A 27,125-nucleotide genomic window follows, 5' to 3' on the forward strand; every position below is an offset into this window, starting at 1 on the left:
TCATTCAAGAGTTTAGCATACTGTCATGCATTACTTCCTTATCCCCATCCATGACCTTTTCTTTGCAAAGGTGTAATGTATAAACACACTCCGTTTTCATGACCTCTCTCGAGTTTGATGCTATTGATCAATGTCAACTTAGACGAGCAAGATCCCTTCATTGTAACATATCTTTCTCCATGCATAAAGCTCATGAAACCTTGCTGGAAATTCATGTTGAAAGTCCCAAGTGTGGACAACTAATTGCAAGCCAACACAATTTCTGTTGGCCCCATGTCCAACCAACACTAGTAAATCAACTTTTGCATGTGTATTTACTAGAGAGCATGACATCCACATCATTGCAAACCATTGTACAATCCTCCTTTGCTCCATTTGCCACTTGAACCATATACAAAGAAGACAAAGCCATAGGATGCAACTTGATATTATACAATGACTTTCGGTTCACAAAGCTATCAGTGCTACCACTATCCACCAATATATGTACCACTCTTCCATTTACCAAAGCTTTAAGTCTCAAGGTATCTGTTCCTTTGCAAACCAGCATATCCATCATAAGACAGTGAACACAAGGTAGCCTTACGCCTTGATGAATCCGCAACAAACAAGGTAGAGGGTAATCCATCATCATAATCCCCATCGTGAATAACACCCCCCACCAAGCTCATGGTTATGATCATCATCCTCATGCTCATTGCAATCCACACAATTTTCAGCATCATCCTCAAGTCCTTCATTGTACTAACTAACAACATAGCTCAAATCTGGCCCAGTGATAGTCCACGTTACACATGCGTGCATTTGTACACATAAAGATTAAAACATTGTCTCTTTGCCTGAGCTTGCGATTGTGCCTCTGCCTATGTATGCATGTGTGTAAGGTACGTACATATGCACGTGTAGGTAGGCATGTAGGTACATGTATGTATGTTATGTATGTGTCTATGTGTGAATAATCATGATCATCATCTCCCCTTCAAAAACTAATCACTAAGTAAACTTACCAACAAGAACTTCATGCACCACATGTGCACAACGAGAAGCTTCTAGTTGCGACGCGAAAAATGCAGATTGATCCAATCCCTTATGCACAGATTGCTTTACTTTACTTGAAGTGCTTTCTGATACAGAAACATTGTTGTCTTTTTTTGTTTTGGTGATGAAGACACCTCCTGGCCAAAGAATCTGCAACAAAACATGGTGAATTGGTGGTTGAAACCACCTCTTCTCATGCACAATTAAAAAAAATCAACAAATCACTAATCACTAATCATTAATCACTGCCAAACTAGTATTGTTACTAATCACTCCATTGTGAAGGTGTCCATACCTCTTGAACCCATCTTATAGATGATGCCACAACATCATCTCTTCTGAGCCACTGCACTTGGGTAACCAACCAGTCATCCACAGCATCCCCCATGCCCAGCTGCAATATTTGTTTTGCCATCCAGAATACTTGGCGTCTGTCCAAGCCCATAAGCAAGATTTTTATGTAACATGCATGAATACTTTTTTTTCCCCTTAATGGAAATTAACAGGCCAATAAATTGCTTGCAATACAGTCTACCAACCTTAACCAATCCCTGCGTTGTAGCTGGAAGATGCCATCCACCAAATTTAACAAAGGTAGGGTCAACTGTGGAGGTGTCCACTGCTCAAAAAATAAATAATCAATTAAAAATAAAGCCCACTCTCATGTTTGTTCACTGTATATGCATTCATGTCACAACATAAGGATGAAAGGAGTTCTCTTGGCAAAGTAAGCATACAGAATACCTCAGGAGGGACTGCCGGATCCTCCTCAAAGGCTTCAGATCCTACCATAGACTCTTCCGGCGATAAATCCGAGCCTACTGTTTTGATCCTCTTCATGCCACGGTGATCATTCTTGTCATACTCTGACATATGCCGCTGTGCAAAGTTGTTGGCTCTCAAGTCAGGCACCTGCAATTCACTGTCAGAATGCCAACTGTCCAATAAATGGGCACCTTCCTCTTCCACAACCTCTGGAAGCCCACCATACTCATCATCCGAAAAATGCTCTGATCTCTCTCTTTCCAAGTAGGGTACATGGCTGCCAGAAGGTGCTTCTAAGGGACTAGTCCTCTTGAAGGGATCTCCAGTAGTAGATGATAGAAATGTCACATCCCGTGGAGGTGATGGTGGGGCGCCAAGCTGGCGAAGAATACCATCCGAGACCCCTTTGAGTTGTCGAACCATATCCTCGACCGCATCATCAACATTTACTGTCCAAATCAAACCTAGTTAAGAACACTTCATGACAAGAATCAACTACATTTATGCTGGATACAGAGAATAACCAACCCAACACCCCCCCAAACCCCCTCCCTCCTCCCCGTGAGCCTGTCCCTTTGGGCAATAAACCAGGAGTATCCCCCATCCACCTTCATAATTGCCCAGCCACCAAAATTTTGGCATGTGAAGACGCTTAAAATTCACCACCATCACCGCATAACTAAACCAAAGTGAGACCGACTAAACAGCTTCTGTGAAATAATACCTGCTATGGTTTTCATGACTGAAGAAGACTTTGAGAAAGTATATTTCTGCCAAGAAAAACAGATCGATTCATTTGTATAGAAAGCTACTCTCTTAAAAACCTATTGCAATCCACAGCAATATCCAAAAATTACCTTTGAAGTGACACTCAAAAAATCCCATACTTCATGCAATTCTGCAATACTTGGGATGGAGAGCAAATCCTGTTACAAAGGGGAATCAGGAAACACAAGGATCAGGTTGAAAAATCTCTCTACTTTAGTGTGATTAGTAACCGCATGTGTGTGTGTGTGTGTGCACGCATGCGCACGTTCGCAAAGGTAAAGAACATCAAATCAACAGCACTCCCACATGCGCTATAGGAGCACCTGCTTGGAGCTAAATAGGGACTCACTTTTAAGTACTTGTCCAACAAAATGCATCGATCGCGGACAAAAGTGTCATCCAAACTTGATGACAAAATCCTTTTCGGAGGCAACTGAAGGTTATACTGAGGCAAATCACGAAGATTTCTATGGAGCTGCTCAAAATTGCGAAACCTGAAGCAGGCACCCACAAAAACATTTTAATGCTTCAATCTTTCCAAAAATAAGAATTAAATTTTTAACATTTTAAAATTTCAAAAAAATAATGATACCTTCTTTCAACAAACCATGTGTTGTTGTCCGAATCAGTCACCGCAATCGAATAAACAGCAAAAGTCTTAGATGAAACCTTTTCTAAATGAGCTCCGACTACCTGCAAATGAGCTGCTGAAAATCAAAGATCCAGACTCAAATCTGACGGTAACAAAAACACAGGTTTGCTATAAAGCATGGCAACACAGTTTTCCTATTATTTTAATAATTAGTGTGTTTATACAACTCTTCTCACCCAACAATTTAGTTTGGGGGCAGCCGAATAAGCTACGCTTTGTCCACTTGTTCCATCAGGATCATTGAGCCAGTCTGCAACTTGGTCAAGCTGAACACTGCCCATAGAAAGCTGCATTCCCGGATTGTCCCAATAGTTCAGACTGCCATCTTGGTTAATTGAAGGTTTTTTCAGTTTCTGCCAGCCATCCAAGCCACTATTTGAGCTTTTGGATTGTGGATAATGAAAGTCAAGGGGTTCTTCCAGAAGCTGCTCGTTGTGTTGATATGGAGCATCCGTGGTCACTGTATTTGTCAATGGATTTTTCTTGACCTGCAATTCAGAGGTCCCATAGCTCTGTGCAGCACCACTATATGCTCCCTCCCTTTGAATCAAACCATATCCGCCAATCGGATTTCCCAAAACAGGCTCATGCCTTTTGTCCGACTTCGGCAGCTCAAAAGACCCCCCATGAACTCCAAGTTTAGCATCACCCCCTGGCTGCAGATCCTGATTTATCTTGGACGTTCCAGACGAGCCCTTGACAGCAGGCTTCACGTTGTGCTTTTCAAAAGTTAGTCTCGCCAGTATCTCACTACTAGTCCGAGGAGGAACACTCACAGAAATCATCTGATTTGGTTTCACCAAAGCCCGCTCTAAGTCCCTCTTCTTGTAGTTGCGCCCTTTTGCCCACAGGTTGTCTAGATTGTCTGGAGAAAGTGTGGTTTTCCTCCTGTTACTCACAGCCTCAAGAACTTGGGCCCAGTCTCCTTGGTTTCCTAAGACATCTGTCGAAGACATAGACAGCTTACTGGCATCCCAGTTGTGCTCACTTTGACTCTCTTCTTCCGAAGGTCTTAAAGGTCTTGAGCTGCCTCCTTTGGAAGACTTCCCATTCAAGTTTCCATCTGTTCCTCTCTCAGATTTGTTACCCTGAGACTTCTCCTTTGCTGAAGCTGTTGCTTTCTCAATGGCCTTGTTAATAAAACTGCCAAAACAGCACGAGTTGGGCAAGGTGAGGCTTGCAGTCCCTCTCTCTAACTATGTCATTTTTCAAATTGTCGTTGGTAAACTTTCAATTCAAGAGAGTGAGTGAATGAGCAACTGTGCCTGCACACACACGTTGTATGGGGGGGGAGAACGGATGTTGCTCTAGTGAAAAAAAAATGAGATTTTTACTAGTGAAGGTAAAGGGTTGGCAGCCTATGTGGGAGGAAGTGTTAAGTACTACTTTACATAGTTTACTTCACAATGCAAGAAGACCAATTGGCATTGCTTCCTTAGAACAAAACTAATCTTCAACAACCAGGTGTGAAGTATACAAACCCAGGACTTGCAAAATTCATAATGGGCCGCAAAACTGCACAGGCTAACAATTCCCGTGCCAACCCTCTTAGGACAGCACATTGAGCATCTTGTGGTCTTAAAAGAATAGCGACCACTCCACTCATCAATTGTTGTAGAACCTAGAAAAAGAACATATGTCAAGCCCTAGAAAAAAAAAACCCAAAACAAGCCATGTAATCCAGAGGTAAGTTGTGCAGGCCACGCCTATGTGTCTAGAGAGGAGACAGGTGGTGCACTACAGGATAGGGAGGAACTACATGACAGCATACAGGCAACCAGTTGTTGTTACCTTGCATTCAAGTTCTGGTGAAAGAAGAGCAGGATGTAGCTGCTTTTTCTTCAATAGAATTAATTTCAATCTTTCCTCTCGGTCTTCAGTCGAAAGAGTCTCAAAGAGCTTAACACCAATGGCAGCTTTTGTCTGTCTGAAAAGGTCTAAATGATTACCCACCAAATCCACAAGATCCCTGCAGCCTTAGAAACAACAAGTCACAATACATTACACCCCAAATAAACAACAGAGGGACGCATTTCAAGTTTACTAACTAATACATGCATTGGGTGCATCATACCTTGTCATGAGACTGATCAGGTTGATGTGCTTGACCCGCTGTGAGATTTCTCCAAAAATATCATTGATAAGAGATCGTATCTGTTGCGGAACATCTTGATCTGGTGAGAGTGACGAGAACCACAAATCTGTAACAAACTCTTGCACAATGCGGTGTGTGAAGTCATCGATGGCAGCCTCCACAACTGGAGAATCAATTTTCCTTCTCCATCTGGTCGATACAGGTGGAGAACAAAGGAATGGATCATCAGGAGCTATCTGATGCTTCAACAAATGTGAGAGATGAGAAGGGATGTGCGTAGTCTCGACTCTTTTGCGGATCTCCAGATCAAAAGAAAGATAGCGCAGAGCAGCTAGTATCACCACTGCAATGGGGATGTTGAGGCACAAAGAATTGCTGCTCACTGCAAACATTCCACCCCAAAAAAAAAAAGAATACCATCACAAATAAGTTCTGACGAATAATCTAGTACTGTAAAATTCTCCTCCAATAACGAGTTGCCAACACTTTTCCACCAAAGGTCACATGCATCAGAGAATAGAACTTGTCAAGCCAAAGCTCCCTGCACTAGCAGCCTTCCAAACCCCATCTGATGGAGTTTTCCTTGGCCGATACAGATATCTACAACAGCTCCTGGGTGGAGACATTTGGAATGATAAGAGTGCCGTCCTCTTTCCTGTCCGATGACAGAGTGCTGTCCTCTTTCCTGTCTGATGAATAAGTTTTCCCAAGAAGATTCTATTCCCATCTTCGAGGACAATATGCAGTACCAGAGGTTTGTGGGTTCTTATTCACTTAACTTATACCAGGCCCGACATTTCTTACTATGTCACAGCCAGTTCTCTTCCACTCCTCGACATTCAGGCCACTCTTAGGGTTCTTCGATACTTATGTCTCATGTGGAAGCTCTAGGAGTCTTCTTTCAGCCCTAAACACCTTTCCTAGAACAACCTGATGCAAAACACAAACAGAAGATGGAGAGAAGAGAGAGAGATAGCCGAGTTTTCAGTATATTCATAACATACAAAAAGGGTACAAATCTGGCAAGCCATAGGCTGCCCTTGAAAAAGGTTCTTGACTCCAAAAAGTCCTAGTCCACTGACCCAGCCCATAAAGGACTGAATGCCCTATGAATTTTTCACGTGCATCCCGCACTTGGATGCCACGTGGACATATCTAAACAAGAAGGTGCAGGACCTGGAGTGGAAAACCGGTCCCATGTGAGCCCAGTCCGGGACGAGTCAGCCAGGGTCCCACTCCATTCGTCCGAGGTTAGGTGTGCATTGTCCTGCACATGAATCAGTGCCACTCCGTGCTGTGAGTCTCCCTCTGGAATGATGTCAGTTGCTCTGTGTGTTTGGTCTGCGACCAGATGTCAGACAACTGTAGATGTAGGTTTGCATTAAGTAGGGGCATGGCGAAGGCTATGAGCCACCCCAAGGGGGCTAGAAAGGCCCCAAGCCATGCCCACCAGCCCTAGTATGGGCTGGGCAGGCTGTCGGCCAGCCCAAGGGGCCTGGCCAGGCAGCCAGCAGGGCCTATGGGCCAGCCAGGCCAAAGGGCTGCCCAGCAGCCACTCGGCCAGTGCCCAGGGGCTGCCCAGCAGCCTGCGCAGGCCTGGACAGCAGCCCACAAGGCAGCCAGGTCAGATTAGAAGGTACAGTGTGAAATGAAGTGGCTTTATTAGCATTAAATGCTATTTAAAGCTGGTCGTGGGTCTTTTTTAGCAAACCGACCCCAGATAGCCAGCCGACCAGGTCTAGGAAAGGGGTATATAAAACCAGGGCATAATTCAGTCCAGGCTATCTCATAATTCACAAGGTGCTGAAGCTACTCAAGGGCCAGAACAACCAAGGGAGAAGCTAACGCAAGGGTGAAGGATTGAAGGTCAAGGGCAGAGATCTATCTCAGCCAAGAAGGTTCAGGTTCAGTCTTTTATTTCAGATTTTGCATCATTCTAATAAAAGCAAATACACCATTCGTGGTGGGGGGCCTACAGATGGTCTTCGGGACACAATACTGTGTCCTCTTCTCCCTCTCTCTCTCCTTCTCTTTTTTGCACATCTATTTTCAGTTTTGTGCATTATTCTCGTCGTGAAACATGTGCGGATTTTGAGCATTGAAGTTACCGATCTCCCCCGAAGCTTCCGCATGTTAGAGTGGTATTAGAGCCTACTTCAAGCGTAAAGATTCAGCAAGAAACTAGAAATTTTTTCTCGCCCATGTGGTTGGTTTTCACGAGTGACTCCTGTCCCTCGAAGGACGGTTGGTTTCAGCCTCCGGAAGTCTCCCACACACACAGTGGATGGTCATATTGCGCTCTGGAAAGGTAGTGCATTTTCCTGCTATGGCGAGCTACGACGGCGAGAGACTAAGAACCTTGGGACCGAAGTGCACCAGGCAGTCCAGCTAGGGCATCAAGCATGAGTGTACAAGAGATGTTCCAACAAATGATGCGAGCAATCGCAAACCAGAGTACCAAGTTGGAAGAGCAGAAGGCGTAGATATTGGCTCTAGAAGAGCGCACCCATTCTCCAACTCCGTGTTTTCCGTCTCCTCCTCCCTCTCCTTCCGTTTCCCAGATTCCAGATCCTCTACTCAGGGACCCTTTCGAAGGGTCACGACCGCATCCGAGTTCGATGCTTGAGTTGCAGATGCGTGCATTGGAGATTCGACAACGTGAAGACGACGCCATGCGACGCGTGGAACATGAGCGATACCTTGCAGCTTTGGACGCAAGACTGACACCAGCAGCTTCCTCAAATCATTTTTTCGAGAAAATGAATTTCAGTAAGTATAATGGTAAACTCGACCCCACAACTCTTTATTCATGGTTGCATCAATTTGAAGCTTACTTTGCCGCAGTTCAAAAAAGTGATACTGACGGGGTAATCTTAGCTAGTTGGTACTTGAAAGCCATTCCTTGGTGGACCCACTGGGCTCATGCCCACACCAGATTAGGTATGGCAGCTTACGTTTGGGACGAGTTTGTCTACGACCTTAAGCACCGGTTTCTACCGCCCCATTACCCTGAGCGACTCAAAGACGAGTTTAGAGAAGCGCGTCAGAACGCGCAACCATTCCTTCAGTTTGCCAATAAAATTTCAAACTTATGTTTGCAGTTGGGCTTATCTGATATGGACAAGAAAGGGCAATTTCTTTATGGCCTTGACACACAAATCTAGTGGGAGGTGCATATGTTTAGGCCAGCGACCTTCGAATACGCACTCTCGCTTGCGCAGAGTGCTAAAATGAAGCACAATGGCGGAAAGCCCAAGACTTCCCAGCCGGCTACTCCCAGGGCTAACACCTCGGGGGGAAAAGGCCAGAACCAGATGGGGTCTTCCCCAGGACAAACCACAGGAGCCTTAGGCTCCAAGAAGTCAACCAATGCACCCAAGCTTACTCCAGACCAAAAAGCAGAGGCAAGCAAGACCGGTGGTAAGTTGAGTGCTGAGAAGATCTCTCGGTACAAGGAGGAGGGTAGGTTTTTCTTTTGTCATACAAAAGGACACACTTCTCAGGAGTGTCCTAAGAAGACTACCGCTCCAAAGACGGCTGCCTCAGCCTCCACAGCTTCAATGGTGAGCCCAGCTCCCACACGGACCCCAGTGGCTGCCCCTAGTTCTTCATATCCCAATGCTTCGGTTGGAGCAATCATTAGCCAGGAGCTTGAAGATAAGCAGAAGGGCACCCATGACCAGGAGTATAAGCGCAACGAATTGCTCAAGACCTTTGGCTACATAGGTGACCAGAGAGTCGTCGTCTTGTTTGACAGCGGCAGCACGGAGGACGTGGTAACAGAACATGCCGATCGACGTGCTCGTTTCGTCTTGACTTCGGTGGACAAGCAAGTTGAGGGTTTTAGCACAGGCATGACGACGAGCGTCAAGTATGAAGCTCTAGGTGCTAAGTTAGTTATTCAGGGCATAGAGTTTGTGCGTGATTTTATAGTTGCCCCACTTGTAGGAGCAAACATAATCTTGGGCATTCAGTGGTTTCCACAAGTTTCTTCCTAATGTCAAGTGGGACAAGCACACTTTTCAAATTAGCCGGAATGTGTCCAACGTCCGAGTGACCATTAAGTGTGAGCCAGAAATCCCGAACTTTTCGCTCATAAGCCACTTGTAGGCTAAACGAGCAATAAGGAAAGGCACACATTGTGCGATGATTTACATCCAAACTGCCCGAACGGCAGCCAGTGCTTCTAAGTAGTATTTGGCTCTACATGAAAAGTTCCAGAAGATTTTTCTTTGGAACAATCTCCCTCCCCAGCTACCCCCCTCCAGACCGGAGGACCACAAGATCGACCTCCTCCCAGGCTCGGAACCCCCGCGCAAGTTTCCATATCGCCTTTCCAAGGCAATGGAATCGGAGTTGGACCGCCAACTCCAAGAATTGTTGCAATCTGGCTTCATCAGCCCCAGCGTGTCACCATTTGCAGCCCTAATCCTGTTTGTGAAGAAGAAAGATGGGTCTTCTCGTTTGTGTGTCGATTATCGTGCACTCAATAAGCTGACTATCAAAAGTAGATTCTCGATGCCTCGAATAGATTATATTCTTGAGAGGGTGAACGGGGCTAAGGTGTTCTCGAAACTCAATTTGAAGAGTGGGTACCACCAGGTGAGGATTGTTGAGGGGGACATCCCCAAGACAGCCTTCCGTACTACGGAACGGGCCCACTATGAATTTGTGGTCATGCCTTTTGGCTTGACGAACGTCCCAGCCGCATTCAACCGCATGATGATGCAGGTGTTCCGAGAATTGATTGGAAAGTGTGTGTTCATATTTTTGGAAGACATATTGGTATTTTCAGCTACGGTTGAGCAGCATGACATTGATGTGGAGAAAGTCCTGAAGTTGCTGGAAAGCACCGAGCTCTACATCAAATTTGTTCGAGGTTCACTACCTTGGATATATAATTAGTGCAGAAGGCATTCGACTTGACCCGGCCAAGGTAGCCGAGATTGTCAATTGGAAAGTACCACACACTGCTTATGACATCAGATCCTTTGTGGGTATATACCAAGCATACTCCACCCACATAGACATGTTTTCTGACCTCTCGACGGATCTCACCAATCTGCTAAAGGGAGTCAAGACTAAAAAGCAGCGGATTCGAATGACTCCACGAGCGTTGGAGGCATTCAAGAACCTCAAGGTGGCTTTGTCCAGGAGCGCCTTGTCTAGCACTTGCCTCGTGGGGCGAGCCGTTCCAAGTGATCACCGATGCGAGTAACATTGCAATTGGAGGTGTATTACAACAGAATGGCCATCCAGTAGCTTACATGTCTCGTAAGTTTTTTTTTTCCCCCCCGAGAGAAGATCCTTTCATTAGTTAGAAAAAAAAAAACCGCCCACTGGGCTACAAAAACCTCTCCTGCTCATAATAAGGCAAAGCAGAGATCCAATCAAGGCAGCTAGGGAGACTCTCCCTAGGTGCAAAAAGGTACAAAGATCAGTACAAATAACTGAGAGCTATATCATACAATAGGAGGGGGGAAAAGCCAAACAGGTGTCCTGTAATGCCAGCCGCGTGTAGTGTATAGAAGGGGCCGCTGCGCCAAGTGGTGTGGAAGGCCTGGCGCTGCAAGATCGCCGCATCCGAGTCGCCCCGGATGCGGTCATACTATCCGCGCAGGGTGTGGATCAGCTCCTGCCAAATCCCCCGAACAGTCTCTGCTAGTGGCTCCAGTCTCCCCTCAAAGGCCCTGAAACACCGGGCTCTCCAGGTGAACCAGATGGTGAGGCTGCTGAGGAGCTCCCATCGTAAATCCCTGTCCTGTGTCCAGACAGCGGACGAGAAGTCCGGTGAAGGAACAAGGCGAGGCTGGCCCCTAATGAATCTGATGGCCTAGCTGTCTTGCTCCGTCTCGTATCCCAGAGCAGGCCTTGACGATGTCGACCAAGCAGCGGCACCCCACGTATACATGTCCTCTGGAGAGAGGGGGGCCAAAATGCGCAGCATCCTCAGCCAAATCTGCTGCGCCTGTGGACAGTCCCATAGGCAGTGTCTCTGTGTCTCCAAAGGGTGGCCGCATCGGACACACGCCGCCGAAAGACCACTGTAGACAAGCCAGGTGCCAACTGCAGAGCCCCTGTGGGCAACCAGCCATTGAAAAGTCGAGATCCTGCGTGCCTCTCGACTAGCCCAGAGCCTGGCCCAAAAATCCTCTAGGAACTCCTGTGAGAGTCCCTGTAGCCGCCAATGCTCCGCTGCGGGCTGGAGAGACCATCCTCCTCGCAGTCAGAATATGCCTCCCCAACCGAACAGTGTACTGGAAAAAGGTAATCTCTGTGGCCTCGAGGGATGCATAAGGATCATGCCACTCGTACTCGCCAGGGTCCCACTGGAGCCGGGCCAAGGGGCGCGCATCATATGCCCAAATGCGCCAATCAGAGTCCACATCTACAGGGTCTGGATCAATATGCCACTTCCAGGAAGCGGCAGCCACTACCCGTATCCTCTGAAAGATGCACTCTGCAACCAAAGGCGACTCCACCTCCACTCTCTGAAGTCTGCTCTCATCCTGGATCTCATAGTAGAGGCATCTACCATCCTCAGTGCAAGCTCTGACAGCAATCAAGATCTCCAACTGTGTTAAGGCTCCCATCCACCGTGGGGCCGCTGGCTCGAAAGACGTGAACCACTCCTCAGTGAGTACCTCCTGAATGTCATCCCGCATAATCAACCCCCCTCTGAAGTGACTCAGCCTCTCCACCTGGGAGACTGCAGAAGGCTTGCCAGTCTCCAAAACTGCGTGCTGGGCCTGCCGCCAATGGTCCCCAGGCTAGACGAGGCCGAGAACCCAGCATATGACCCTGCTCAGTGCGTACCGCCGGGCTCCATATGAGCGGCTGTCTGGCCCGCTCCTCATCACAAGTAGGAGGTCTCTGAGAAAGCCCCGGTCTCAGCAGCTCCCAAGCTCGCAGGATGCTCAAGGCAAATCATGTCTCGTAAGTTACTCCCCGCGGAAAAGAATTACTCGATCTACGATCAGGAACTCCTCGCAAATATTCAGGCCTTGAAACATTGGAAACATTTTCTTTATGGCCGTGACTTTGAGGTTCGCAGTGACCATCAGGCATTACGCTGACCATGCTACTTTTTGATACGCAATGGTTGGCTTTTCTACAAAGGCCAACTGTGTGTCATGAAGTATTTCCATAATGACATTTGCTTTCAAATGCATGATGCATAACTATTAGCACATGATTATTAGATTTTATAAATCTTACTCTTCCTCTAGAGGTCTAATATGAATTCTACCTTTGTTGTTGTTTGACCTTCTCTTGTCATAGGTGCATTAGAAGGATTTATGAAGTTACCTCTTCTATGACCTAGCCCTCCCGTTCCTCTTTGAAAGTTATATCCTACATTGTATGCTTGTTTACTTCCACCTTAACCCTTGGGGTATATCTCCACCATCCATTAGGGGAAGGTTGAGGTCTATAGGGGCCCTTTAAGCTGCCATATTATGATTTTAATGACTTTTTGTTAAAATGTTAAGTTTCTTTGACTTTAGATACCTTCTTATTCTTCAAATGGCTAGAAGTTTAAATTTCAAAGTTTCCCGCCAAAATTGAATTTAAAATTGAGTGGGTAAAACCATATCATGATGCCATTACTGGTGGTCATAGGGACATGAATTCGACTTTGGAGAAGTTAGAACGGCAATATTATTGACCAAAGATGAGGCGAGATATGTTTGCATATGTGCAACAATGTGATATTATCATATTTGTCAAAAGGTGAAAGCTCTTGTGGGAAGAAGATAGAGTTGTTATAGCCCTTGACAATTCCTGAGAGCCCTTTCCAAGATACATTGATGGATTTTGTCACGAATCTGCCTCCCAGTCCGGGTAAGCGTAATACTCAATGCTTGACTATAGTTGATAGATTTAGCCAATTTGTTATGCTGATTCCATGCAGGGCCAATGTGACCACCGAAGATGTTGCCCATTTGTTCATTCGGCATTGGTACCCGATTGGCGAGATCCCTAGGACCATAGTGTCAGACCAAGATGCCAAGTTTACGAGTCATTTTTGGAGGGCATTGTTTGATAATTTTTCCAGTGCATTTCACCCACAGACGGACGGCCAGACAGAAATCTGCAACCTAATGTGCTGAAGTCTTATGTCCACGATCAGCAAGGTAAGTGGGAATCTTATTTGCCTTTAGTTCAAGCTGTTTTGAATGATTCTTTTTCTTTAGCTATTGGCAGGACTCCATAAGAAGCAGCGTTTGGAAGACCATTCCAATCGCTATTGACCAGAACCTCATCTACATGAAGCGAACAAATTGACGAAGTCTTACCAGGGGATTTTGGAGTCAATAAAAGACAGGTTGGCTAAATCACAGGAGGCCTACACTCGACGAGCCAACAAAGACTGAAGGGATATGAAGTTTTCGGAAGGTGATTGGGTTTATCTTCGGATCATGAAGCGAAGGTTGAAACACGTGGGCAAGCCATGCCCAAAGTTGTCATTCACGAGCTTCGGACCTTTTCCCATCCAGAAAAAGATCAACGAGGTTTCAATGAAGTTGAAGCTACCCCCGAGTTGGACTATGCACGATGTGTTCCATGTTAGTTGGTTAAAACCATATGCAAGTCCGATCCCTTCAGAAGTGAAAGATGAAGCGGAACCAGATATCATTGATGAAGCTGAAGTGATGGTTCCAGAACAGATCCTTTTGCACCGCTTCAAGCATGGCCGAAGGCAAAGACAGTTCCTCACAAAGTTTCAGGACCGAGGGACCCACGAAGCAGTATGGCTTGACAAAGAGTTCTTCGACGACTATCCGGCTTTATTGACGGACTATTTGGAGACTATGCAGCTTCCGTCAAGTTAAGCAGAAGGGGATGTCACGTGCATCCCGCTCTTGGATGCCACGTGGACATATCTGAACAAGAAGGTGCAAGACCTAGAGTGGAAAACTGGTCCCATGTGAACCCAGTCCGGGACAAGTCAGCCAAGGTAGCCTGCGCAGGCCTGGACAGCAGCCCACAAGGCGGTCAGGTCAAATCAGAAGGTACAGTGTGAAACAAAGTCTTTTTCAGCAAACCGACCCCAGATAGCCAGCCGACCAGCCTACCAGGTCTAGGAAAGGGGTATATAAACCCAAGGCATAATTCAGTCCAGGCTATCTCATAATTCACAAGGTGCTGAAGCTACTCAAGGGCCAGAACAGCCAAGGGAGAAGCTAATGCAAGGGTGAAGGATTGAAGGTCAAGGGCAAAGATCTATCTCAGCCAAGAAGGTTCAGGTTCAGTCTTTTATTTCAGATTTTGCATCATTCTAATAAAAGCAAATACACCATTCGTGGTGAATCTGGCCCTCTTGCACTTTTCCAGGCACGTTGTGAGGTGTGTAATGTGTTCTTCTTTCTTCCCGAACACACTAAAGTCATCCACAAACACCCTCATGAAGGTGGTCAGATATTCATACAATATTTCATAAACCATCCTTTGGAATGTAGTAGGAGCATTTTTCAGCCTGAATGTCATCACATTGGAGGCAAATGCCCCCCATTCTTTCACAAAAGCAATATTTTCTTTATCTTCTTAGGGCATTTTCACTTAACTGTACCCACTAAATTCATCTAGAAAAGAATATGTTTCATGCCTTACCTACTGCATCAAGCAAGAAATCAATGAAAGGCAATGGGAACGGTTCGGATACAATGGAAGCATTCAGCTTAGTTGATACACACGCTAAGCTTCCCATTATTTTTTGGAACAATGACTATCAGTGATAAGCATTCCACCCGATCCATAGGATAGATGACTATTGGTGATAAGCATTCCACCCGATCCACAGTATAGATGAACCCTACCTTGAGGCCTACAGATGGTCTTCGAGACCCAATACTGTGTCCTCTTCCCCCCCCCTCTCTCTCTCTCTCTCTCTCTCAATCGAGGGGAAAATGGAGGCGGCCCGCGAAGGATGGGTAGAAGTGATGAAGAAGAACATCAAAAAGGAGGTGCAAGAAGATGTACAAGTGATGAAGAAGAACATCAAGAAGGAGGTACAAGAAGATGTACACATGATGCAGTCTACTCTTGATGAAGAGAAGATGCGACGGATCCGGCGCCTCAACATCCGAGTCACAGGGATACCAGAGAGCACTACCTCCACGCCCGAGATTGACGGGCGGAACCTATGTACCAAGCTAGGACTAAAGGAGAATGAGCCGCTCCCATTCACTAGAGTATGGAGGACAACCCCAAAGGACTCCACCAAAGGCAAGGCCTTAGTGCTACAGTTCTCGGACAAGGAGAGTAGGATGAGCTTTATGAGAAGACGGGCTATCTTGAGGAGCTTGCCAGGGGACCCCATCTACTTCGATGATGACCTCACATGGATGCAACTAGAGCATAGAAGATTATGCATGCCGAAGATTAAGGCGGCACGCAAAGAAGGGAAGAAGGCACATTATAGGGATGGTCACATCTACATTGATGGGAAGAGGGTCGAATAGTGCCATCTGGCCTATGAGACACGGAGGAAACAACATGAGGACAAAGAGATACACATAGCAATCTGGAACTGTAATGGAGTCCTATGGACACATCCAGGGAGACTTGAGGAGGTGACGGAGGGCCGGGATATCATCTTGATGACAGAGACACATGAGAGCCCGGAGAGGGGCTTACCACGGGTTAAGGGTTATCAGTGGGAGTCAGCTCACCGACAGGGGATGAGACAGGCCACCTCCCGAGGTTTAGGAGGTATTGCAGTGCTTTTCAGGCATGGGTTACATGAGCATGTTCGAGTCGTAGCACGAGACTCGGAGGCGAGATACATGTGGATTAGCTTACGCCTCTCGGAGACCAGATGGATTTATATCGCCCTTTGCTACTTTCCTCCGAAGGGATCGCGGTTTGCCACCACCGAGGAGCCGGGTGGAGGAGAGGCTAGTGAGTCTCCATACTCTGTCTTATCTGAGGAGATCTTACACTATTCGACACTGGGAGAAGTCTTCTTGATGGGGGACTTCAATGCACGGACTCAGAGCAGACAGTGCGAGATCTATGACTTTGAGGATCCCCTGAGACTAGAGCCGCTAGCTACAGAGGATACAGGGACCACTCGGATCTCTGCTGATGGAGGAGCTGATAGCACTGGATATGGGCAACATTTGCTGGAGCTTGGGGCCCGACACCATCTCGTTATTTATAATGGGATGACTCAGTGGCCAGATTCAGGTGGGTTGACTTGCTTTCCAGTGGGAGGCGGCAGTAGTACAGTGGATTATGTGATGGGATCCCGGGAGGCAGCAGATATGGTGTCTCACTTCACCGTACCACCATGCCCCATTGGGGCGGATCATACATACCTATCCCTCACTTTCAGGAGCTTATTGGAGACCCACCCACCCATCATACAGCCACCACGCACTATTTTTCACTTCACTCAGGACCTAGCCGAGGTGTACGACTATCATGTTCATGATCAGCTATTTGCCTTAGATCCATCGGCACCCATGGCCATGCTCACCTCCCAGCTCTCACATGTACTTCACTCCGCAGCCGAGAGGAGTTTCCCATACCACATACAGACAGGACGGCCACCTACATCTGGGAGCATGCCCCAGAACCGATGGTATGATGATGAGTGCAGAAACCTTTACCGCAGTCTCCGAGTGCAGAGGGCTCGCGGGGAGATCACCCGGAGGCAGGCAGGCAGGAGGATGCATACTCTCACCTGCCGTAAGCGGCGAGCTTATGAGGAGGCTCAGTACTAGGACACATATCACATGCTCATGAGCAGAGATGCTGCTGCTGCTTGGAGGAGACTCAAAGAGCCCCGTCCTCCCACACCTATTGCCGATCCTCAGACCTGGCAGACATATGCAGAGAGACTTTATGATGTGCCTGCACAACCCCCTATACCTAAGCCCACAGAGCCATGCTCCACAGTCTCCACCTTCTTCACCCCACCTATGGTTAGGAGGGCCATATGCCGACTCTGATTCGTCCATTGAATAGTAGTAAAACGCGTTCCAATTGCCATATCGACGATCCACGTGTACATGGACGGGCGACAAATCATACAGGATTACAGGGAGAGCATCTCATCTATGCTGTTGATACATTGGCACCATTTCTTGCTCATCTCTTCAACAGAGCTCTGTCAGAGGGGTTTCCGGCTGAGTGGACGATGCACACTATTGTGCCGATCCATAAAGCGGGAGATGTACTAGACCCCGGGAACTACAGGACCATCATGATATTGGCCAAACTATACGGGGCAGTTTTGGAGGCAGAGCTGAGCACTCATGCAGAGGTTGGGGGATTGAGAGCAGCAGGCCAAGCAGGCTTCCGTCGAGCCTTCTCGACCATCGACCACATTTTTACATTGAGGTGCCTGATTGATCAGGCCAAGGCACGGAGGCAACGGCTCAATTGTTGCTTTGTGGATTTCCGCAAGGCATTTGATACTGTGCCCAGAGAGCGCCTCTTTCGGCGACTACAGACACTAGGCATACCTTCAGACATGATGTGGGGCATATACAGGCTATATGAGCAGGTCTTTGGGAGAGTCCGATGCCTAGGAGGCTTGTCTGACACAGTTGCTAGCACCATTGGTGTGAAGCAGGGGTGCCCGCTCTCCCCCACGCTCTTTGGGCTCTATATTGATGAGGTGGTCGATTACATCACACAGGGAGGAGGCTCTGGGGTTGAGCTATCAGGTATTACTGTCCATGCTATGCTTTATGCTGATGACATCATCTTGGTATCCGACACGCAGGTTGGGCTTCAAAGACACCTTGTGGCTCTTGATGACTTCTATGCACAGCAGGGGCTCACAGTGAACCTTGGGAAAACCAAGGTTATGATCTTCCACACTTCACCCGCAGTCAGGAGCCACACTACTCTCACATTAGCAGGAGGGCGGGTCGAGGTGGTGAGCTCTTATGTTTACCTTGGCATCACATTTACTAGCTCAGCTGGACGCTTCTCCATGGCTCAGGCAGTCCGAGACAGAGTGACCCGGGGGTATGCAACTCTTGCTGGCCTTGAGCGTCAGTGTCATCAGGCACATTTTCAGGAACCCCGCACGAAGGGGTGGCTCTTTGATACATTAGTGACACCAGCCTTGATGTATGCAGCAGCGGTTTGGGCACCAGGGCTTGCAGCCTCCACATGGGTACAGCTGGAGAGACCATAGATCTTGATGCTCTCGAGGATGATACGCAGCAAACCATCCGTCCCACACGACATTGTTCGAGCTGAGTTTGCTGCACCACCTATGGCAGTGGAGGCATTGTTCCAGACGATCTCCTTTATATACAGGATGAGGCAGATGCCCATGGAGAGATTATCCCGCCGAGCTTTTGAGGCATCCAGACAGCTGGCCGAGGCTGGACACACTGGATCTTGGTATGCACAGATGCTACAGTGGTTCTCACATCATGGTATAGACATTGAGCGGTTGCCACCTTTTCAGTATGATCAGTCTGCTCCACGGGGTTACCTCTCTCTCAATGAGAGGAACAGAGTGATGAGAGAGGACATATGGCAGCACTACATACAGGAGACATGGACAACACCAGAGAGCCCACTACCACCAAAGATGCTGTACTACAGAGACCACTTTATGAACATCTCAGGGGATGGGTTTATACATCGACCGCGGTACATAGATGTATACATGCCACACAGCTCTCGCGTTGCTATTGGACAGCTACGAGTCTCATCACATCAGCTAGAGATAGAGGCTGGGAGAGCGGCACAGGTTCCTAGAGCTGAGCGGATATGCAGATTGTGCCGCGAGGAGGTGGAGACTGAGGATCACTTTGTATGTAGATGTAGAGCCCACCAGGGGGTCAGAGATAGATATGCAGGATTGTTTGAGGAGCACTCTTCACTACATCAGTTGATGGAGGCCTCGGACCAGCGACAGCTTGGCAGACTACTACTAGAGCTTCATAGTTCTCGAGAGAGACTCCTCCAGACACCCGCTCCCACTAGGAGTGGGAGACAGTCTCAGCTCACAGATTTCTTCCAGAGAGCTATGCCAATGCCAGCTGATGTACCACGTGGGGTGACCGCACAGAGAGCAGAGGAATTGAGAGCCAGGAGGAGACCTAGACAGACTGGACAAAGAGCATCCCGACTCTGTCACCGAGAGATAGCAGCTATCCGAATGAGACACCAGATGGAGACACAGGAGAGGCTAGCTCGCTTTCATTCAGACTCAAGGTACATGTTCATGCCATTCACAGCCTCAGCATCGGCGATGTATGATATCTTATATCCCTCTTATGGCACTGGATGGAGTTAGACATAGATCTGCATAACATGCTTGTACTACCCCTTCAGCATATAGAGATGCATCTTGCCTTAGCACTCCATCCACATCCCCACCCCCCTTATATTGTTTGTATATGGGCTCCACCGATCCATGATGATTCACAGTTGTATCCAGACACATGCACACTTTTTCTTTTGTTTCTTTTCTTCCGATGACCGGAAGAACACAGTTGAATAATTTTTTGTCTCATAGGCCGACTTTGGCCTCTCGTAGACGTTAATATATCTTTCTTTCTTTCTTTCTCTCTCTATTTTCTGCACATCTATTTTCAGTTTTGTGCGTTGTTCTCATCGTGAAACGTGTGCTGACTTCTGAGCATTGAAGTTACCGATATCCCCCGAAGCTTCCGCATGTTACAGAATTCTAGGCTGATCCCTTAAATTGTCACATGCGGAAGCTCTCGGAGTCTTCTTTCAGCCCTAAACACCATCCTGGAACATGCTTGATGCGAAACGCAGACAGAAGACAGAGAGAAGAGAGAGAGAGATAGCTAAGTTTTAGTATATTCATATAGTACAAAAAGGATGTTTAACTTGGCTAGCCTTTGGCTGCCTTTCAAAAGGTTGTCTGGACTCATAAGAGTCCTGTTCTATTGATCCTACTCCCTAAAGGAGTGAATACCTAGACAATGAGCAAAGTGTGCCTTATGTAGGCCTTGGGAACCCTTGTGGACCGGCCAACTTGCTGTCAGCCAAGTCCTCGGACAAATAATCCTTAATTTCCTGCGGCCAACAGAAACAAGTCCCCTTTATGTGCTGGCCGACAGCCACTTAGTTCCTCCACAAGTTAACCTCACAACGAAGGAGGGGGCCAAATACCTCAAAGCTTCAACATTAGAATTATGCAATTCTAGAGAGGTAGCTCCTCTCCTCGGCCTTTCAATACTCTCCCTATTAGCCTCCCTATTTCTAGCTTCATTATTGGTCTTTTGTATGTTAAGCCGTGTGTCACGTGAATAATCGATTGACCTTTGTCTCTTCAGTCGCAATAACTCTTTCCCTGAGGCTCTCGGAGTCTTCTTTCAGCCCTAAACACCATCCTAGAACATGCTTGATGCAAAACACATACAGAAGATGGAGAGAAGAGAGAAAGATAGCTGAGTTTCAATATATTCATATAGTACAAAAATGATGTACAACTTGGCTAGCCTTTGGCTGCCCTTCAAAAGATTGTCTAGACTCATAAGGGTCCTATTCTATTGATCCTACTCCCTAAAGGAGTGAATGCCTAAACAATGAGCAAAGTGTGCCTTATATAGGCCTTGGGAACCCTTGTGGACTGGCCAACCTGCTGCCGGCCAAGTCCTTGGACAAATAATCCTTCGTTTGCTGCAGCCGACAAAAACATGTTCCCTTATGTGCTAGCCGATAGCCACTTGGTTCCTCCACAAGTTTTCCCTGCCCACACTAGCAACACAAGCTCTTGTATCTGATTCTAAACTGATTCTTTATCTATTTCCCTTCAAGAAAATAGCCCTAGGAATGAGCATGCACATGACATTTATAGAGCCTTGGGACCCCCACATATGCTGGCCGCAAAAGCCCATTCCAGGGCCTGCCGACCTGATCTTGCACCTACAAGATGCCTCTTGGGATTCCCTTTGCCCTGCTCATGCCCTAATGCATCTGTTATTTTGCTGCCTTTCAGAGAATAGCACTGGGATGATCTGCATGTCCATGTGCATGCACATGACATTCCCTTCTACTAAACTCGATGGCGAGATTCCAACTTCTGACCATGGATGACTATCATCATCCCCTTGTCTCCTCATGGACTCCCCAACTTGTCATCCTTCCCTTCTTGGTAACCTTTTCACTGAAAACCCTGCCCGCTCTCCAATTCCACTCCAAATCTGATGAAGATCTGTGCATGTATTCCACTGTCCCCTTGCCTTCTTGCCCTGTTCCTGAACACTTTCTTTGGTCTTCTATTCTTGAGTATTGAGTCTGGCACTCTCACTCCACCCCTTGAAAGATCATCCTCCCTTGGAACCATTTTCCTGAAAGCCTTTCTTGGTATGCCCCAAGTGGCATCCAACTCACAGGGGGCTGCCATTCCCCTTGGGTCTTGTGGAACACCACCAACCAACCTCCTAGGAGCTTCTTCCATGTCTTGTGTTACTCTCGTCTCAGATTGAGGCATCCTCCTGGGTGAAGGAACTGTGCACCTTCATCTCGAGACTGGGACACCATCAATGTTTAGCTTTGTTGAGCCTGATGCTAATACAATGTTGCCCGGTCACCACACCACCAAAAGATCAAGACACAGGCGATGGTTTCATCCATGCGCAATGCAGTAAAGGCGGGTGGGACATGGGCGGCAACAATATCTCAGAACCAGCCTGAAGCTCTGATACCAATGTCACATGCAGAAGCTTTGGGAGTCTTCTTTCAGTAAACACTTTCCTAGAACAACTGGATGCAAAACGCAAACAAAAGATGGAGAGAAGAGAGAGAGAGAGAGAGAGAGAGAGAGAGAGAGAGAGCTGAGTTTTTGATATATTCATAATACACAAAAAGGGTACAAATCTAGCAAGCCATAGGTTGCCATTGAAAAAGGTTCTTGACTCCAAAAAGTCCCAGTCTACTGACCCAACCCATAAAAAATCGAATGCCCTATGAATTATGGGCTAAGCCCTTATATAGAGCCTTGGGACCCCCACATATGCTGGCTGGCTAGCAAAAAAAACCCATGAAATGATATCAATGCGCCAGCCAGTCCAGAAGCCCAATCCAACGCTTGTCGACCTGTCATGTGCACAGTGTGTATCTACCATGTGCTACACACACACAAGACTAGCTTCGAGGTTGGGGAAGCTTGGAGCTAGGCAGGCTAATTGACGAGCTGAGTTAGGGATAGACTAACGGGCGAGCACCCAAGTATGGATGAGCGGGCGCCCAAGTGTGGACGCCCGATGACCGGCCAAGAGCCTATAAAAGGGTGGCCAAGGTTAGTCATTAGTGATATAGAGTCTCGCGTGTCTCTGTGAGAGCTCCATGGTCAGGAGCCTGGATCTAGTGCAGACGTGCACTTGCTTTATGCAACCGAGGCCGGCAGCAGTCGCGAGGCTCACAAGGGTAGCTTCGTGGCGGTATGGGACGTCACGAAGTAGAGATTGGTCGGTACGTCCATCTAGTTAGCTCAGCTCATGGCTCGGTGGGGACAGACAAGTCTTGTGGGCTTGCCCACGGCTATCAAGGTTGGGAGGTGAGTCAGGCCTGCACCCCCGTCATGTTTGTTTGGTTTGTTTGCAGGTTTTGAGTCTTGTTGGTTTGCTTAGCAAGAAGAAGGGCTGTATTTTTTCAATAAGAGAAATAGAGAGAAGAAGTGAAAAGTCTATCGCCTGTATGTTTATAAGAGAGAAAGAGAGAGAGAGAAAGAAAGTAACGCCTGTGTGGTTGTTCCAATCGCAGCCGGGCTGGTATGTGTAGGCCGGCAGGCACGTGTATGCTAGTCGCCTGTACACGCAACAACCAAGCAAGTAATCTTGCCCGCAGGCTAGTATGCGCAGGTAGCACAGCCGGCCAATTGTACGAGCAGACAGTCGAAGGGACAAACGCCATTACACAAGCGGCCAACTGTACGTGCAGCCGGCGCAGGCTACCAGGAACGTGCGCAGGCAACAACCGATTGCAGGCGGCCAGGTACGATTGCAGGCAGCGCACGTAGGCAGACGAACAGGTGGCGCAGAAAATAGCGAAAAGCATAGTCGGGTGTTTTTTTTTTTGCTTTTGTTTTTTTTATTTTAAAAAAAATCACCTTTGCTTTCGTTTTTTTTACATGCGCCTAAAGGTTTTATTAAACCCACACTTTAGAAGAGGGTTTAAAAAACCCACTTATTGCTTTGTAAGGTTTTTTTAAGCAAACCAAATATATATATATATATATATATGTATATATATATATATATGTATGTATATATATATATATGTATGTATGTATGTATGTATGTATGTATGTATGTATATTGGTTTTTTTCTTTTAACACAAAAGCAAAAGCTAAGTTGGCTTTTGGGGACGCCTATAAATTCCCCTTAAGCGGGCTTCTTCCCACACATCTTTCAAGCTCTCAAGCTCTCTAGCACTCTCCTTGTGCAAGATAAATATTTTCTCTCCTCTTGCCCTCTTTAAGATGTCGACCCAAGAATCCGAGTTGTAGCCCATTCTCGAACGTGAAGACCTGCCGGCTACGGAAGCCACTGATGCCAATCTTTTCGATGATTTTGTTTCAAAATCAGATTTCCAAGAGTTTAAAGTTGCTCTCGAAGCTTCTTCCCGGAACGTCAAGCACAAATCGCCGCGCAGATGCAGGTTTTACAGAACTCCATCTCTTTGTTGACCACTACCCTATCTACTCTTTCGGGTATGGATACCTTGGCATCTGCTTTAGGCCCCAATATTACTCCGGAACAGTTTGGGGGCGAGCAAAAGCAGCGTACCAAGGAGATAGTGGACACTTGGCTACATAAGTGGCAAGTCCATTTTCAGTTTCATCCATATGACGATAAAAAAAGATCCAATTAGCAGCAGGTTTCCTCTCAGGCAAAGCTTTGCTTTAGTGGAAGGAACTCAACCCTAAACCAACGACTTGGGCACAGTTCGTCTTCAAGAAAGAATTCCTCAAGAAAGAGGATGACTATGGTGTTGCCCGGTTTTTGACCATGACCTCGCAGAACCTCACTTATGAGGTCTATCTCCAGATGGATGAAAGCTACCAAGATGGATCCCACAACTCTCTTGGGTTTCTTCGTAGCCGATTTACCCGACTCATACCGTTTACAGGTTAAAAACAATAAATGCAAAACTTTGGACGAGGCCATTCATTCCACTCGTATCTATGATGATACAATGGTCTATTCTAAGTATAAACCCGTTACCGAGCAAGGGAATAAGCACAGAAGGAAGTTCTCTGCACCAATGGCTAGCACGACTGAAGGAAAGTCTTCGGACCAACCTTCGAAGAATTCAACTTCGACACCAGCGAAGAAGAAACGTCTCCTTAAGGCTTTGAAGCTCAAGAAAGAGGGACGTTGCTTCATCTGCGAAGAAAAAGGACATATGCGTAATGAGTGCCCGAAGCAAAAGGATGCAAAGACCAACGCAGGACCCAAGCCAAAGGCAGCTAACCAGTTGTCTTTGACAGGTACGTCAGTTACTGTACTTTCTCTACTTTCTCGCCCTAGTACATGTTCTGATTGTCTGTTCAACTCTAAAGTTTTTGGCTTGCATGATCTTCTCCGAGTTTATGGAGAAGTGAATGGCCATAGAATTCACATTCTTCTAGACCCTGGCAGCTCACACAACTTTGTTAATTATAAACTTGTGCAGAAATTGGGTCTTGACATGTTAGCACTTTCATCCCCAGTTTCTGCTCTGTATGGTGCCCATTTGGTCCCCTTTTGCATGGCCCTTGTTTGTGGGCTGGCCACCCCTTTTTTAGTATTTTTCTGGGATTTTTCCCAGCCTTTCTGGCATTTTTTCTAGGGAGCCATGTCCAACAGCTCCAGTCGGCCTGTTTCCATGCTCCAGTCGGCCAGCTCTTCCCCACTATAAATAGTGGGTGCTGGCCTCTCATTTTTCATAGAGTCTTGTAGTTATTTGCTCCCTCACTTATGAGACTATCACTGTCTCTTGCTTGGGACTGTTTTGGTTCAGTATATTCAGCATAGTTTGCTCCATATCTCTTTCTCTCTTGCACTCTCTGTTCAGCACATTCTAGTGCCACTCTGCTTCCGCTCTGTGCACTCTTTCATGGTATCATCGCTCTAGGTTTAGCAACCTTTCTGCTGCCCCAGATTCAGCCCTGTTTTCAGCACCTTCTCCTCTGCGTTTTCTTCCAGATCCATAGCTTTTGCTGCTGCGTTTTCTGGACAGCACTCTGCTGGTCGTTTTTTCTTCAGATTGGCTTCACCGATTCAGCCGTCTGGCTCTTGGAGATCAGCGTTTCATTGCCCACTTGGAGATTGGACTGCAGGCGGCCTGTTTTCTACAGGACAGCACTTCTACATTGCTGCGTTTTCCTCTCCAGTGGTTCTTTCCCTTTGCAGAGGGGGCTTGTGGTGTTGCAGGCTTTGGTGGCACTCTTGGTACCTGTGGAGGACACCTTTTCTTCAGAGATTGTGCATTTCTTGAGATTGAGCCCAAGCTCTTGTGATGGCTGCTCCCACTTCTCTTCATATGTTTGCAGAGTCTGCCAAGTTGGATGGTTCCAACTACACCCTATGGAAGGTGAAGGTGAAATCGGCCTTGCGTGGCGTGGATCTCTGGGATTGGCTTGTTACACCAGCCAATGCCACCCCTCCCACCCTTGCTTCCGGTGGTGTGACTCAGGCACATATTGATATTTGGCAGTCGAATGATCGACGTGTTTACTCCTTCCTGATGTTGAACTGTCAGGATGCTGTTCTCTCTCATGTGCGTACAGCTGATGCTGCACATGAAGTTTGGAAGGCTTTTGCAGATCTCTATGAGATTAAGTCTCCGGGTCGGATTTTGGCATTGGAAAAGCAACTTATGAACTTATCAGTTTCTGCGTTTCCATCTTTATCCGCTTTCATCTCGAAGATGAAAGATCTCCGGGACGAGCTTGCTGTTTGTGGCAAGGACATCTCCACAGAGGATATGGCTATTCGGCTGCTCTCCAAACTTCCAGAGAGGTTTGATGCATACTTTCAGTCTTTGGTTTCTTCTCCTCGTCCTGTTCCAGTTACTTGGGAGGAAGTACTCCCCTCCATTATGCAGATAGAGTCTCGCTTTGAGGAGCGGACTGGCACCTCCGGTGGCCCTGATGGAGCTTTGGCAGCACGAGATAAAGGGAAGTCTCAACAAAAGAAAGGTAAAGGGGGTTCTGACAAGAACTCCAAGGATTCCGATAAGGATAAAGACAACAAACCTTCAAAGAATAAGGACATTGAATGTCATTATTGTGGCAAGAAGGGTCACAAGTCACCCCAATGTCACAAGAAGAAGCGTGATGAAGCAGCAAAGAACACTTCCTCAACGGCGGTGTCTCAACCCAAGAAGGATGATGGAATTCTTCTCTTAGCAGGTACTCGGCGTATACTTGCTCTTGTGACTTCTCAGTCACGGTCTTGGATTGTTGATAGCGGTGCTACTGCTCATATGACACCCCATCGAGATTGGTTCGAGGACTTTACTGCCAGATCAGGCGAGATCACTCTGGGTGATTCTTCTTCTGTGCCAGTGCATGGTCATGGCACTATCCCCATCTTCCGTTCTGAAGAGGACAAGAGGTACTTCTCTGACGTTCTGTATATTCCAGATTTGGCTTTTAACCTTTTGTCAGTGAGTGCTCTTACAGCTCAGGGTGCGGAGGTGATTTTTTCCCGTTATGAGATTACCATTCGTGATAAAGCGACTGGTAGCATCTTGGCTCAGGGAGTCCAAGATAGTGGTCTCTACAAACTGACCGCTCTGCTTTCTTCTGGTGCTTCTTCTGCTCTTTGGCATGCTCGGTTTGGCCATTTGAGCTATCAGCTTCTGCA

The 27,125-nt window shown here is 47.1% G+C and overlaps 1 protein-coding gene across 1 annotated transcript in view; it reads right to left on the reverse strand.

Moving 5' to 3' along the window:
* Nucleotides 1-27,125, reverse strand: part of LOC147610871 (uncharacterized) — a 66,014-nt gene that overhangs the window by 18,981 nt on the left and 19,908 nt on the right. Inside the window, exons 2-13 of the mRNA XM_086785511.1 lie at nucleotides 5,298-5,700; nucleotides 5,015-5,192; nucleotides 4,705-4,844; nucleotides 3,400-4,366; nucleotides 3,164-3,264; nucleotides 2,921-3,065; nucleotides 2,661-2,729; nucleotides 2,528-2,573; nucleotides 1,783-2,252; nucleotides 1,578-1,657; nucleotides 1,334-1,469; nucleotides 1,008-1,188 (exon numbers count right to left, since the gene is read on the reverse strand). Of these exons, the coding sequence (XP_086641637.1) occupies nucleotides 1,008-1,188; nucleotides 1,334-1,469; nucleotides 1,578-1,657; nucleotides 1,783-2,252; nucleotides 2,528-2,573; nucleotides 2,661-2,729; nucleotides 2,921-3,065; nucleotides 3,164-3,264; nucleotides 3,400-4,366; nucleotides 4,705-4,844; nucleotides 5,015-5,192; nucleotides 5,298-5,700 (2,916 nt within the window). The remainder of the gene's footprint in view (nucleotides 1-1,007; nucleotides 1,189-1,333; nucleotides 1,470-1,577; nucleotides 1,658-1,782; nucleotides 2,253-2,527; nucleotides 2,574-2,660; nucleotides 2,730-2,920; nucleotides 3,066-3,163; nucleotides 3,265-3,399; nucleotides 4,367-4,704; nucleotides 4,845-5,014; nucleotides 5,193-5,297; nucleotides 5,701-27,125) is intronic.

The sequence above is a fragment of the Cibotium barometz genome, chromosome 48 (assembly GCF_041138505.1).
Source record: "Cibotium barometz isolate CiBa-2024 chromosome 48, ASM4113850v1, whole genome shotgun sequence".
In the NCBI taxonomy this organism is placed as follows: Eukaryota; Viridiplantae; Streptophyta; class Polypodiopsida; order Cyatheales; family Cibotiaceae; genus Cibotium; species Cibotium barometz.